The 15,375-nt window shown below is 41.6% G+C and overlaps 1 protein-coding gene across 2 annotated transcripts in view; it reads right to left on the minus strand.

Annotated features, from left to right (window-relative positions):
- Positions 1 to 282: 282 nt before the first annotated feature.
- The window catches only part of chn2 (chimerin 2), a 336,658-nt gene continuing 321,565 nt past the window's right edge, over positions 283 to 15,375 (minus strand). The window contains exons 11-13 of one of the 2 annotated variants that reach the window (XM_078239728.1): positions 9,722 to 9,859; positions 8,784 to 8,889; positions 283 to 2,426 (exon numbers count right to left, since the gene is read on the minus strand). In XM_078239728.1, the coding sequence (XP_078095854.1) occupies positions 2,255 to 2,426; positions 8,784 to 8,889; positions 9,722 to 9,859 (416 nt within the window). In that variant the 3' untranslated portion in view covers positions 283 to 2,254. The remainder of the gene's footprint in view (positions 2,427 to 8,783; positions 8,890 to 9,721; positions 9,860 to 15,375) is intronic. The other variant, XM_078239735.1, reaches the window with a different exon arrangement.

Consider the following 15,375-nt stretch of genomic DNA (forward strand, 5'->3'; position numbering starts at 1 on the left):
CCTTTACAAAGGTGGTGTGCTGCGCCCCTTCCTTCAGTAGTGCATGCAGATAATTTGGATCCCATTTCTGAGTCTTTGCGGTGTAGTTCCTTAGAAAATAGGTGCACAAGTTTAATTTAAAAGTAAAGGAAGTTAAATTGATTAAATAAATTATTTTGGGGAAAGGGGAAGAATAGTATAAAACATTAAAGTTATCATTAATATCCTTATTCTCCAAAATTTCAGTGGACCTATTTGTACCTATCATTAGCCATAGTTTTGTACAGTTAGATGAAAAAGGAGGACAAAAATGAACAGACCTTTATTTCTGATTATGTAAGCTTAAGATGCTTCAAAGTACTTAGTGGGCATAAGTGCTTTAAGTCACTGTTAGAAACATGGCAGGTGAGTTGTACAAAACATGGGTTCACCAGCAACAATGAGATAAATAACCAGGTAATTTGCTTTTGGCTGAATGAGGAATATTAGCAAGCACACTTTTTTTGCATGCTGCGTTGTCAGTTTTTGAGATACACAAATAGGGCCTCAGTTTAATGGCTCATCCAAAAGGTGGCAACAACAATAATACACTGATGTATCTGCCTAAATTATGTGCTTAGGTTACTAAAGTGGGTAACAAAACATACAGCTGTACATTGTAAGATGCAGCAAAATGTTTCAGCTTATCTCCATTTAAAAATGCATCCTTAAATTCACATATTATTGAAATTTCCTCTACAATACAGACATTTAGAGCTTGAAGTAGTGACAAAAACTTTTCCCTGGCCATTTATTGACAAATCAGTAACTTGCAGGATTTAAATTTAATGGTACATTTAATAAAATTTTCACAGTACATTATTTAATTTACAAAGTAAATCTGATATCATTTTACACATTGGATGAGAAATAAAATAGCCAAAAGCTTTGAAAGCAAAATATTTCATACGCAGGTACCAGTGACTATGCTCAGTTCACTAAACGAATGAAAATTTACATCTCAAAAGAATTTAAAAAGTGGTCTTTTAAACATCTGCAGCATTTGATTTAGTTAAAACATATATTTGCATTTGAAAACTATCAAAATCGTATCCACAGAACACTTCATAAAACAAACAGCTTTTCATCTAGTTTAAATATATTTGTTTTGAAAAGATGAATTAACAACACCTACCAGGGGACCACAGGAGATTATAAATGTGCTATTGTAAAACATGAATGGTTTGATCAGTTTTTTTTAAACCAAAGTGACATATGAAAGAAACTTGCTGTGAAGATATGATGTTCGACAGTTTTGAAATGCAGCTGAGCATCATGACCAGGAATTATAGCTAATGCTCACAAAAAGATATAAAGTGGAAAGACTACATAAAATCCTTCCTTCTACAATCTTCACTTTGGTGACTTATCTGTGCCAAAGTGATAACTAAACACAGCTTTATACATATATACAAATTAAATCGCCCTTCCATGAATCACTATGCACCAGTCATAAATACATCAATGTGACAATTAATCTAGATCTCCTTGTGGACTGAGTGTAAATACAGTGGGGAAACTTTGAGCAGAAGAGAAAAAGTGTTCACTGATAATTAAAATCAAGAATATTACCTATTGGTATACCATCCTTTATAGCTGCATGTGGATGGTATATTATTTCCCACAATTATTACAAAATTGATCATTTGTAGTATATTGATAATTTGCAAATGTAGCAGAAGTATCTATTCAAGTTAATGAGTACTAATTCTTGGAAAATGTATAGGTATAAATTAGTTGATATACCAATTTATTGAGACACTTAGTGCAATTCAAATTTCTGTGATGTAATTCACATACAAAACAGGTAAATACTATCATTACAAACAAAAATACACCCACTCTGCACCAAGCTAACTTTGGAGTGGAATTTTGATTATTGGCTTTACTGAACGAGCATATATGTCTTAGATTTTAAAAGCAAGATACCAACTCTGTAGCTTGTGGTAGTCACATACCATTTTTGCTTAGATTTTCCTGTATAATATAACATTGTCCTATTGTTGTTGGAAAGCATGTAGTATAATAGGATACATTTTTCCAACTTCCATTCTCTTAATTAAACATAAACTGCCTAACAGGCTACAGGGAATACACTGGCATTCATCTGCAGCACCACAGACTTCTTAAGTCTACATAGCCAACCTTGCCAGGAGATACTAGCACCAGTGCCTTTTGCAGCTCAGTCACAAATAGTAACTACAATGCTGATTTTACTTCATATTGTTTTCCTTTATCAGAACAAGACATCTTCATTTTCAATCAACAGCTGGACAATCAGTCTCTGGTATCGCATATCATTCAAGGTCGCCAGTGTATTCTGTTCAGGGGGTCGCATTAATGTAGGTCCAAAAACAATTCCAAGATTTTCAGCATTCATCAAATTGTCCTTTCCAAACATGGTGACCCTACAGAGAATCGGATGGATATGTTAGGTATATTTTGTGATTGTATAACACTCCAATACTTCTAAATTTTGATGTTTTGATCTACATTTGCATTGTTACAACTAGGGTAGACACAAGCAATCATAACCCTAAACTAAGGCTCTCAAGTTGCCTCTAAACAGGTGCTTTAACAGCAGTAGTGGATGACTATATATTAGTAAATATAAAATACAATGGAAGCCCAAGAGAATTTATAATTTGTTACGGAACACTGAAACAATCGTATTTCAGGAACTTTGTAAATGACCTCCCTGTTAATCAGATTTACAGCAGTCATTTTCCCGTTTGGGCCCCTCTTGTGCAGTCAGTAGGTGTAAGATCACGAATTATTAATCCTGTAGAATTATAACCAAAACACAGAACAGCTAATGGCATAAATATCAACTTGATTTTCTGACAGTCCAATTTTAACAGATTTAAAGGGTAAATCCTAAAATGTTGCTCGAGGGCAGAGAAAGTTTGCTTTTGGTTATTTAAGTAGTTAGAATTTTATTAAGTTTCCACACAATTACATGCCATTAGATGTGATATGCAAAAAGGACTTTTCTAATGATTTGACCAGTTGTGACAGGCATGTAAGACGCTGACTAGTAGTGTTTATTGTCACAACTATGATGAACCACACAGCACCTGCTTTTCTGTAAAGTCTAGGGCAATAAAATGTGCTGGCAGCAAATCATAGCACCACACACCTATTGCAGCTTTTTTTAAAAGTTCATGTGGTTAAATAAATGCTCGATGGGAAAGCAGCAAGGATCCTGGACAACTATTCAAGTTATTTGCACTCAATAAGCAAACCGTCAATTGGCTTAGTTTTCAGTTGATACAGGACACAAATGATACATGTCAGTAGTACCGTTTCTAAGCATAAACTTATGATATTTACTACATGTTGTAAGTCAACAGGTCATAAATAAATAGACACGGTTCTGAAGACAAAATACAGAATGTAATGAATATTTCACTACCACATTGCCTTATTGTGATTCTGAGGCCGAGCAATATGAACTAACAAAATGTCTTAGTGTTATGAATAATTGACTCATACAGTCACAGAAGAGATTCAATGATAAAACTATTTATCAGGTTAATGCATTAAATCCTTTTACCTTCCCAGAATCCCCAAATTTAAGGTTTTAACAAGATAGCTGCAGGTTGGATGCTTGAGAATCCAATCACTGACACTGGCTGGAATATTACAACCCCCTCAGGAGGGGATTAGGGGTGGTAAAATTGGTAAAACACCCCTTGGAGTCCTACAATCTCCTGCAACATTCTAACACCAGAGTGGTGGGCCTGGGTATGCTGTGTTAGCAAGTTTCTGCGGCAGGCAGGCAGGGTGATGACAACTCACTATGCGCCGTTGTGATGATGCCCTGGTGCAAACTAGTCTGACTCCTACCTGAGCTCCGCATGCACACTGGCACCTGGGTCCACATCTGGGTGGTGGGTAAGGGAGCACTAAACCCCCATGCAGGAGCCAAGACGGTGGGGTGGGGGAGGGGGGAGGGAAGGGAATCTCTCAAGGGTTCTGGTGATGTCATGGCAAATGTTGTGAGTCCCTGCCAATGAATGCCACCCGCTGTAGCCAGTGAATTATTTGAGTGCCTTGATTTTCTCAGTAGTAGTGTGTTGAGGGGCTTCCCCCATTGACATCAACGTGCAGGGTCCCTCCGGTGACTGTCAGCCTAAGTACGTTCCTGTTAGAGGCTAATTAGAAATCAGTTAGTCACAGGTGTGGGGTAAAATAACATTTATTGTTGCTAATAATAGTGCTTTCAAAATAAGTTATAATATAAAAACATGTGAATGTGAGACTTTAAAGTGCCTAAATATTCTATCTCCTGGTGTTGCCCTTCACCTGTGCCATCTTAGTGCTGCTGCAACGTCTTAACCTTATGTGCCTACCACTACATCTCGGTGTCTCCCTAGGATGTACATCAGAGGTGGAGATGCCCAGCTGCCTACTGCACCCCATGGCCTATGATGCCCTTGGCAATCGTCCTCTGGAGGGCCTGGACCTTGAGGGCCTTGGCCGGCTTCCAGGTGTCAGGGACATGTCCATGACGCCTTCCATCCCGCTGCCCCTGAGGTGCCCTGGTGTCAGGAAGGAGAGAGTCAGAAGGTGTAGCCGCAGTTTTCGTGGGTCGAAGGCCCCGGCATAGGCACAAGCCCTTCCTCCTACCTTGGGGTTCCTGTGGGCCCCTAGGTCACTCCATGGGATGGCGGTTTCTCTGCTTGAGCTCCAGAAGCTCCAACGTCACCTGGCCCTGCCAGTTTTGAAGGACCACCTGTGTTTTTGCCATGGTGGTCAAGCCCTCTGTGATGGCCCTCTGCAGCAGGGGCCACCTCTCAATGGCAGCAGCAAGTGCCCTCTGAGATTGGGCCATGCTCTGTAGCCCCTCAGCCATGACCCCCTGTGACTGGGCCACGTTTTCAAGGGCTGCTGCCATAGCTCGCTGTGTCTTGGCACTGTCCTGCTGGGATTCCTGCAAGCTCTTGAGCCTCTCAGCCATGGGCTGCAGAATTTCGAGAAGCATGTTCAGTCCCTCGGTTGTGGCCCGCTGTGACTGGGCTGTAGCCCTTTGGGAATCCGCCGTGGCCTGCTATGACTCAGCCATCACTTGGACCCTGCCATCATGGTGAGGATTTCCTGCCCCAGGCTTTCCACTGCAGATGCCACCCTTGCAGTGTTGGCCTGGGAACCACACAAGACAGGCAATAGCTGTCTTGCTGAAGGTTTTGGGACTCCTCCCAACAGTCATGCAGTCGGTCCAGTGTGGTCGTCAGCCCCTCCTGCATTCTGTGGCTCTGCTGCTGCATCTCCAACAGCTGAGGGAGAAGTGATCGCAGAGGACCAGCATGTAGCCTGGGGCCAGCTGAATCCTTGCCTCCGCAGGCCCCTGTGTGCCTTGGATGTTCCCACCTCCACATCAGCAGATGTGTCATGTGCACCAGAGAGTGACCCAGATGCCTCACCACTAACAATCCACCAATGTGAGAGTCTCTGGAGTGGTGAGTCGTGAGATGGAAGCTGATGCAAAACTGGTCCTGGCCTCGGAGGTCCCTTCATCCGCTTCCTCCGAGGAGTCTTCTGAGCTGTTGGGGGAAACATGGGTGGGAGCAGCAGTGGGGGCCATGATGCCAGATGGCCCAGGCACGCGGGGTCCCTTCCTGCAAAACAGGACATCACCTGTCAATGGCAACAGCAAGTGCCCTCTGAGATTGGGCCATGCTCTGCAGCCTCTTAGCCATGACCCTCTGTGACTGGGCCACGTTTTCAAGGGCGGCTGCCATAGCCCTCTGTGTCTTGGCACTGTCCCGCTGGGTCTCCTGCAAGCTCTCAAGCCTCTCAGCCATGAGCCGCAGAATCTCGTCCGCCCTCTCCTGGCGATTATGGGTATTCTCCTGTGGGGACAGAAGGAGCCACGTAAACTGTGATGGCATGGGTCCTGCTACTCTTGAGAGGGGGAGAAGGGAGGTGCTTGGAGGTCAGGGGCTGAAAGCATGCAGGATGCTGGGGGTGGGGGGATCTGGGGTAAATTTAGGGAGCAGATGCTGTATGAAGTTAAATACTCACCCTTGCTGCCCAGATTAGGTCATTCAGTTTCTTGCGGCACTGCTTCCTGGTTCTCCTGGCCAGTGTCCTGGCACTCACACATGCTGCCACCATCTTCTAGGCTGCATTTCTATCCCTTCCTCTGGGATGGCGTCCTGCTGGGTGGAAAGAGGGTGTCCTGACTTGCCTCCACCACCTCCAGTAGCATGGCCAGATCAGCATCTGTAAAATGGGGAGCTGTCTTCCTGGAGGCCATTTCTTCCTGCACGGCCTGCCTTTCTGTCCACCTTTGGGGTTTTTATGGAGCTGTCCCTTATTAGGGCAAATCAGCTATAGACAGTTTGGGGCGAGTCACACGCCCGTTAGAGGATTCCAGTGAGTTTAATGCAGTTTGCCTTGTTCCATGGAGGGGAAGACAAGTCAGCACTTACAGGTGTGGTGATTGGGGTGGGATTTGTGCCTCCGTGATGATTGGGGGCAGGGGAGAGGGTCATGTCAGTCAACCATAGGAGCCAGGGGGGTGATGAGGGGGCCTTGTGCAAGGAAGTGCAAGGAGTCAGTAAATGTTGGGGGGTAGTCTCCGATGTCCGGGGAGGGGAGGGTGTATCTGGCCCAGGGGGGTTCTGTCAGCAGAGCTGGGTTCTTTTCCTGTGCAGGTTGCAAGCTGTCTGGTGAATTAGGCCCCGTCTCTAGCGGCTAGAACTGGTCTAGCCCATATTTTCAAGGAGTCAGTGCATATGACTGGGCATGAAAAAAATTCTTCTGAAAAACGGATCAGAAACTCTTTCCTTTTTAATGCTAGCTGGACACTTAGAAAAAATCTCGTAAAATTCTGCCCATTAAGTCCATTTCTCTCCACAGATGCAGTTTGACCTGTTTTTGTTGCCTCAGACAATTGCCATAATCACAACACCAACTTCCATTTACATAGTTCCTTTCATGTAGTGAAATGTCCCAAGGCCCTTCATTGTCAGACAAAATTTTAAATTGAACCACATAAGGGGAATTAGGTCAAATAACCAAAAATTTTGACAAAAATATCAGTTTTAAGAAGCACCTTGAAGTGAAGAGGGTTAAGGAGTGAATTCCAGGGCTTGGAGTCCAGACAGCTGAAGGCATAGCAGCTAATGAAGAGATTAAAATACTCGCGTTGAATAGGATGCCAGGATTGGTGGAATGCAGAGTTCTCAGGTGGAGGAGGTTACAAAGATAAGAAGGGACGAGGCCATGAAATGATTGAATACAAGGATGTAAATTTTAAACTCATGACATTGTTAAGCCAGGCATCAATGTAAATTGGCAAGCCCAGGTGTGATTGGTAAATGGGCCATATGTATGTAAATATTTAAATATTGATCTAGGGTTTTCATTCAGTCCTGTAATATTGCTTTAATACAGCTGGTTAGAGGCACGGACATTATGTATGAACTTTTTATACAGAACTAATAATAGCTGGGGACTATCAGTGAGTGGACTGAATCCTTGCACCTGTTGTGAAGCACCTTAAACCATTTATTTGCTTTCTTGGTGTTGCATCAAGCACATTGTCATTATAGGCTATAGGCAGCAGTCCTCAATCATATTGCCATGGGAGTTCATGTCACAGCAGGGGGAGCTCTACACAGTACCCTTGCTCTCATGTTCCCTCTGATCATTTGTGTTAAAGCTCAAATATAAATAACTTAATTTTTCTTTGAGACTTAGAAATGCATTACCTTTGATTTGACTGGAGATTTTGGGTGTGTCCTATGGTTGCTACTCTTGTACATTTATGCACTTGATGAGGTCAGAAGCTGATAGCCACTGTTATGTGCATACCTGAGTGACCCGTGAGGTTTTGAGTACTATTCACGTGCAAATGGTTGATTAACTTTTTTTTCCTTTGTTCTTTCATGGGATGTGGATCTCACTGGCCAGGCCAGCATTTATTGCCCCATCACTAACGGCCTTGAACGGAGTGGCTTACCGGACCATTTCAGAAGCCAGTTAAGAATCAACCACGTGCTGTGGGTCTGGAGTCACATGTAAGCCAAGTTGGATAAGAACGGCAGATTCCTTCCTTAATAGGCTTTGATGAACCAGATGGGTTTTTACAACAGTTGATGATGGTTGTCAGGGTCATTATTACTGAGACTAGTTTTATATTCCAGATTAATTATTGAATTTAAATTCTATCACCTGCCGCAGTGGGATGTGAGCGCAATTCCCCAGAGTATTACGCTCTGACAAAGTCATCCAGACTTGAAACATTGGCTCTATTCTCTCTCCACTGATACTGTCAGACCTGGTGAGATTTTCCAGCATTTTCTGTTTTTGTTTTAGATTCCAGCATCCACAGTAATTTGCTTTTATCCCAGAGTATTAGCCTTGGCCGGTGGATTACTAGTCCAGTGACATTGCTACGCTAGTCTCTCTCCCTGAAATGTGCATTTGCTACTGCGCTTAATTAGCTCACCTATTTGGGAAAAGATAGATGCAAATTTAAAGACCAAAGGAAAACCTGGACTCCCTTGCATTAGGTTTACCAATAAAATTCCTTATGAATGAGTCATCAATTAGGTAGGATTCATGTATCAGGAATTTATCGTAATGTAAAACCTTTGTGGACCAATCAAATGAATTTTGAACTTGTGTTTAAATTTGTAATTTTTATCCAGAGAATTACCATAATTTTGGTATTTTGTCATTTTTTCTGTGACTTATTAAATGATTCAAACTTTTCTGCTAAATGTACAAACCCAAGTACAAAACCAGTTTACCTTTTCAGATGAGTCATCAAGTGCCTCAGTGTCTCATAATGTGCAGGAGGGAGTAACAGTAAGGATTCATTGATGGCCTCTAGCCTGTCGTCTGGACTGGTAATTTCTAATTAAAAGCAAATATCATAAAACAGACATTAAGTCACACACACTAGTTTTTCTTCCTTAGAACTGAACTTCTCAAGTATTGGTTTTCCAATTCATTCCTAATTTAACACTAACATTGTTTTCTTAATCACATTTATTTGCACTTTTGCTTTATCCTACCCTTACTCAATGAATCTAGCAGCCACCACCCCCCCCCCCCCCCCCCCCGCCCCCCCACCCACCACATTCCTACCCTCCTGAAGATGCCAATTGCTGTTGGAGTATAGCTGCAAGGGTGCCGGTGCCCTCAGCTACTTCACTAAAAAGTCAGTATTCCTGCAGCAGCATTGATTCGACTGTTAGACCATTTGACAACTTGAGGTGTGACAGGCAATTTCAATGCTAACCTATATCCTTACATTAGAGATGGAAAGAATGACCAGATATCCTGCTGTTTTGTGAATATCCAGTAAGGACAGGATCTGGCTAAGCTGCCATGGCTCCCCACAGATGAACTACTTGCCAAAGCTCACCATATAGGCTCAGCTGTGGAGGGGGCAATGTGAGGTACCAGAGAGCATCCAGTAACTGCAGTTTCATAGACCAGCAAGGAATCAAAGGTTACAGTGCAGGTGAAGTGATGAAATTGGAGAGAGACAACAAAGTCACAATGATTATCTTTGTCCATGGTTATTTTTACTGGAAAATATTCTTAAAAATGAAATGTGCATTCAATAACTGAATTAGCATAATTACTGAACAGCCTTATTCACATTGTCTTGTCCATTATTCACTATTCACCAATTTCAAATGGGAGTTGGGCAGTGTCTCAAAATTCAGATGATACTTACTGGCTGCTTCAATGAATTTTTGATATGAATCATAGGTGATAACTGGAATAGGCAAATCCCTAAAATACAACTTAAGTGCACCAGCAATGATGTTGATGTCTGCGTAGGTAGCGGCAGAGATGTCAGCTTTGTCGCCATCTGGAAAGATGACAAATGTTAATTACAATAAAGAATGCTACCTAAAGCTTACACAAGTTATCTTACAGAGAGTGCGAGCTAGTTGCCAGATGTTACCACTCCTGCAGATTATCGGCCACAGCAATGCACAGAGGATTAGTTACTTCTGCAGTACGGTAGAATTATCTTATTTGAACGCGCTAATGATTACTTCGCCAAATTTGGAAAAGGTAACAACTATTCCACCACTCCAGACCTTGAGCATTAAAATCAAGTCTGGTGCAGAACTGAGGAAGTGCTGCACTGTAGGAAGCATTGTTTTTAGGATGAGAAGTTAAGCCAAGGCTTCATCTTCCTTCTCAGGAGGGCGTAAAAGATTCTGTAAACTATTTTGAAGAACTGGGGAGTTACTCCCGGTATCTTGGCCAATGTTTATCCCTTAGTAATCATCACAAAACCAGATTATCTGGTCATTATCACATTACTGTTTGTGGGAACTTGATGTGTGCAAATTGGCTGCTGCACTTTGTATGTTACAACAGTGACTATACGTCAAAAGTACTTCATTAGAAGTAAAGCACACTGAGATGTTCAGTGGTCATGAAACACACAATATAAATTCAAGTCTATTTTTCATCCAAATTTTGCAAGAACTAAATTTTAACTCTGCATTTTGAGAATGATTTTTTAAAAATTTGTTTCTATACATATTTTCTAACAGCAGCATAGTGTAACAAAAGTTTCCATTTGAAGAACTACAGGAAATTTAGTTTTTCAGAAAATAGACTTAAACATAATCAAATATGATATTTTAAGTTTAACCAATATTTGTCATTTTAGTCTTTGTAATCGAGCATAATTATATAAATCTTGCCAAGTAAAATGAGGGAAATAACAGACATGTAAAATTGTTTGCATTTTTTGTACAATTCACGTTTCTAATTTTGGGTTTTGACCATATACTGTGCACTGGCCTTGAAATTCAATGAGGCCTGAAAATGGGTATGGGGTTCTCAATGTGTGATTAACTCATTCATTCCAAAACTTTTTGCTGCTTGCTTATTTATGTGATTGAAGCATACAGCCAGTGCTAAGCCCGTTGCTGAGTGGATGCAAGTCTGTGCTTGGGGGCAGGGGAATCTTGAGATTCAATAGTTAATGTCATCTGTACCCCTTAAAAGGTAAGTGCATTTTGACTGGGGCAGTTTCTGAAAGTAATTCTAGGGCAGAGTTCGATCCAGAAAGAACAACAATGGGGGGAAAAAAGCTTCACGGTTCACTGATGCCACACTGGAGGCCCTGTTGCAGGATGTGGATAGAAAGAGAGAGATCATCTATCCAGAGGGGATCAGGAAACCCTCTGGGCAGGTAGTGTAAACATGATGTGGAGATGCCGGCATTGGACTGGGGTAAACACAGTAAGAAGTCTCACAACACCAGGTTAAAGTCCAACAGGTTTATTTGGTAGCAAAAGCCACCAAATAAACCTGTTGGACTTTAACCTGGTGTTGTGAGACTTCTTACCAGGTAATGTAAAGGCAACAAAAGTAAATAATCACTGCAGTTAATGTGAGAAGTCTAACATCCAAAACACGATGGAGTGCCACAAAAAATAGCTGGAGCACTGAGATAGAAAATGGCACAGCTGGAGGTAAATCAGAATACACACTGACTGACGTCATGATCTGCCTACTCTGCACACTTGCACTGCATGTGTTACCAACCTACCAAAATGACAGCCAGGATGGACCACGCCAGAACACCAATGGAGAGCACAGTGTAAGCACTGTAAAAAGGCTTGTCTTATGTTCATATTATTACTAAAATAAATTTTTCATTAAATAAATCATGGTTCTTTGAGTGATTGTACAATAATTCAGAATAAATCTGTCTTCACAAAATAATTTATATATACAGGATAACACTGGCCTATGGCATGAAAAGAACTTGCAGCAAATTGGCAACTGACTTTTCACCATGCTAGTTTTAAATTATATTGATTTGGAAAACATTGGCAGGATTTGTGATTTCAAACTAAGTAGAAGCTACAGTGCAACTGGGAAACATGTCTCCAAAAAGATATTTGAACTATTGCTCTGTGAACTTCAATGAAAAGCACGGGCACAGTGAAAAAACAATTGCCCATTCACCATGAACCCATTTCTTGCCTCTGGTATAAACTGATTTCACTCCCAATAGCTGTGCATTTGTAAAGCATATGAAAGTCACTATCATAATTTAAAAAATTATATTTGTACTTTACCATCACATTTGTACCTAATTCAAACACAATATTTGGAAAAAAGCTAATGATATAACTTAGCAATGCTAATTTGCCTCAAATATTGCTACTCGGGGAGTAAAGCTAATAAAGAATCAACAAGTTTTTTTAAAAAAGCAACCAAAAGCAGCTTGCAAGCAGAATGGAATTCAATTAACAATTTGCAAGCAGAATCAAATAGTTAAATCGCAAAGTATTTTTGCAATGTTTTAAACAACATCAAGAAGTTAAATGATCCAAAACAAATTTAAGTAAACTCACTCATAGCCTTTGCTGTGATGAGAATCTGAAGCATTTCCTATTACAAGCTTGTTATAACAACTAGGAGCAAGTATAGGCAATTCAACCCCACGATTTACAAACCACCAAGTGTTACTATGAACCTAGCAATAGCCAGCAGAAATCAATCAACAATTAACCTGAAGGTGGTTGGTTCCTTAAAATGGACATCTACAGATGTGGAAAAACCTACTCAAAACCATTTCCTCAAACATTTATTCACAGGTGGCCAAGGTGATTATTGTCAATATTCTGGCCAATATTCTGAAGCCTAGTAGATTAGGGATAATCCAGGAAATTATAGGCTGGTGAGCCTGACATCTGTGGTGGGGAAGCTTTTGGAGAAGATACTGAGGAACAGGATGTATGCACATCTGGAAGAAAATGGACTAGCTGGTGACCGACAGCATGGTTTTGTATGGGAAAGGTCATGTCTCACCAATTTGATTGAGTTTTTTGAAGAGGTGACAAATAGATGAGGGGCTGTGGATATAGTTTATATAGACTTTAGTAAGGAATTTGACAAGGTCCCACATGGCCGACTGGTACAAGAATTAAAATCACATGGGATTCAAGGTGGGCTGGCTAGATGGATACAGAACTGGCTTGGTTATAGAATTTTCAGAATGGAGATCTGTAGCTAGTGATGTTCTGCAGGGATCGGTTGTTTATAGTAAATATAAATGATCTGGAGGAAAATGTGGATGGTCTGATTAGTAAATTTGCAGATGGCATGAAGATTGGTGGAGTTGCTGTTAGTGCCGGAGACTGTCAGAGGATACAACAGGATATAGATAGATTGGAGACTTGGGCACAGAAATGGCAGGTGGCAATTAATCCAGACAAGTACGAGGCTTTTGACAAAGGGTCATCTGGACTTGAAACGTCAGCTCTTTTCTCTCCTTACAGATGCTGCAAGAACTGCTGAGATTTTCCAGCATTTTCTCTTTTGGTTTCAGCTTCCACAGCATCCGTAGTAATTTGCTTTTATTTAAATATGAGGTGATGCATTTTGGAGGATCAAATTTAAGTTTGAATTATACTGTAAATGACAGAACTCTTAGAAACATTAACATACAGAAGAATCTGGGCGTGCAGGAGCACAGTTCCCTAAAAGAGGCAACACAGGTGGCATGGGTGATTAAGAAAGCATATGGCATGCTTGCCTTCATCATGTGGGGCATTGAGTACAAGAATTGGGAAATCCTGTTGCAGCTATAGAAAACCTTGGTTAGACCGCATTTGGAGTATTGCATGCAGTTCTGATTGCCACACTACTAGAAGGCCATAGAAGCTTTGGAAAGAATGCAAAGGAGGTTCACCTGGATGTTGCCTGGTCTCGAGGGTGTTGGCTATGAGGAGAGGTTGAATAAACTAGGATTGTTTTCACTGGAAAGAAAGAGGCTGAGGGGAGACCTGATAGAGATCTAAAAAATTATGAGAGCATAGACAGGGTGGATAGTCACAGGCTTTTTCGAAGGGTGAAATTGTCAATTACAAGGGGGTAAAGGTTCAAGGTGAGAGGGGGAAAGTTTTTCATGCAGAGAGTTGTGGGTGCCTGGAACATTCTGCCAGAGGAGGTGGTGGAAGCAGGCACATTAGAAACATTTAAGAGGCATCTGGATGGTACATGAATAGAGGGATATGGACTGAGTAAGGGCAGAAGATTTATTTTTTAGTTACGGTATCATAATTGGCACAGGCTTGGAGGACCAAAGGCCTGTCCTGTGCTATACTTTTCTTTGTTTCTTATTAGCTGTGTGGAACCTATGCTGAGTCTATTGTTTTGTTTTTGTGGGAAAAATAAGTATTTTGCTATGGATTTTTTTTGTAATCTCTCAAATGTGTGCAGCCCATGCTTTAAGCAGATTTGTTGCTTACAAATTTCTAAGCTATTTATTGAGATAAATGAGTGGCACAGTGGTTAGCACTGCTGCCTCGCAGCTCCAGGGATTCAGGTTCGATTCCAAGCTTTGGTCACTGTCTGTTTTCAGTCTGCACATTCTCCCTGTGTCAGCGTGGGTTTTCCTCCGGGTGCTCTGGTTTCCTCCCACAGTCCAAAAGACATGCTGGTTAGGTGCATTGTCCATGCTAAATTCTCCCTGTGTACCCAAACAGGTGCCAGAATGTGGCAACTAGGGGATTTTCGTCATATCTTCATTGCAGTGTTACTTGTTACACAAATAATAAATTTTTTAAAAAACTCTGGCTGCTCTGCTTTCCTCCCACACTCCAAAGATGCGAAAGTTAGGTGTGTTGGCCATGCTAAATTGCCCCTTAGCGTCCCAAGATGTGTAGATTAGATGAATTAGCCATGTGGAAATTAGCTATTAGGAAATGTGTAGGATAATGAGGAAAATGTGGGGAAGAGGGCCTAGGTAAGGGATTCAATCAGAGTCAGTGCAGACTTGATGGGCCGAATGGCCCCTTCTGCACTGTAGGGATTCCATTCTATTCTATAAAGTACAACTATTCCATGTTTGATCTCCAAACCAGGATCTTTATTGAAGAGTTAAATTACACATCACCCCATCGTAAAACTTACCATGTATAACCAGTTATATTGAAAAGACATAATTTAAACAAACTTGACTGAGGCTCTGCTGGACTGCCATTATTACAACACTTGGTCTACTTCTCCAGGCGCCATTTTCTGGTCCACTGCTGCAAACAGTTAATTTTTCACTGAGCTAGCTTTCATATGTTCCTGCTGGTTCTCATCCTGCTTTGGATTTAGCTGCCTGGGACCTCAGACATTGGTTGGAATTCTCTAGCTGTTCGCTAGTGACTGATTCTCTGGTCCTGCTGGTGGTGTGGTGTGGCTACAATGGGAAATTCCATTGACAGCAGCAGGACCAGGAGATCCTGCTGCAAGTGGAGGCTGGCGAATTCCAGCCATTATCTTTGGGCCCTCTCATATCACGCACGCGTCTTGCTCTCAACTAGGACATGTATCCCCTAATCTCCAGCACCCATA

This window comes from Mustelus asterias, chromosome 2, assembly GCF_964213995.1.
Source record: "Mustelus asterias chromosome 2, sMusAst1.hap1.1, whole genome shotgun sequence".
In the NCBI taxonomy this organism is placed as follows: domain Eukaryota; kingdom Metazoa; phylum Chordata; class Chondrichthyes; order Carcharhiniformes; family Triakidae; genus Mustelus; species Mustelus asterias.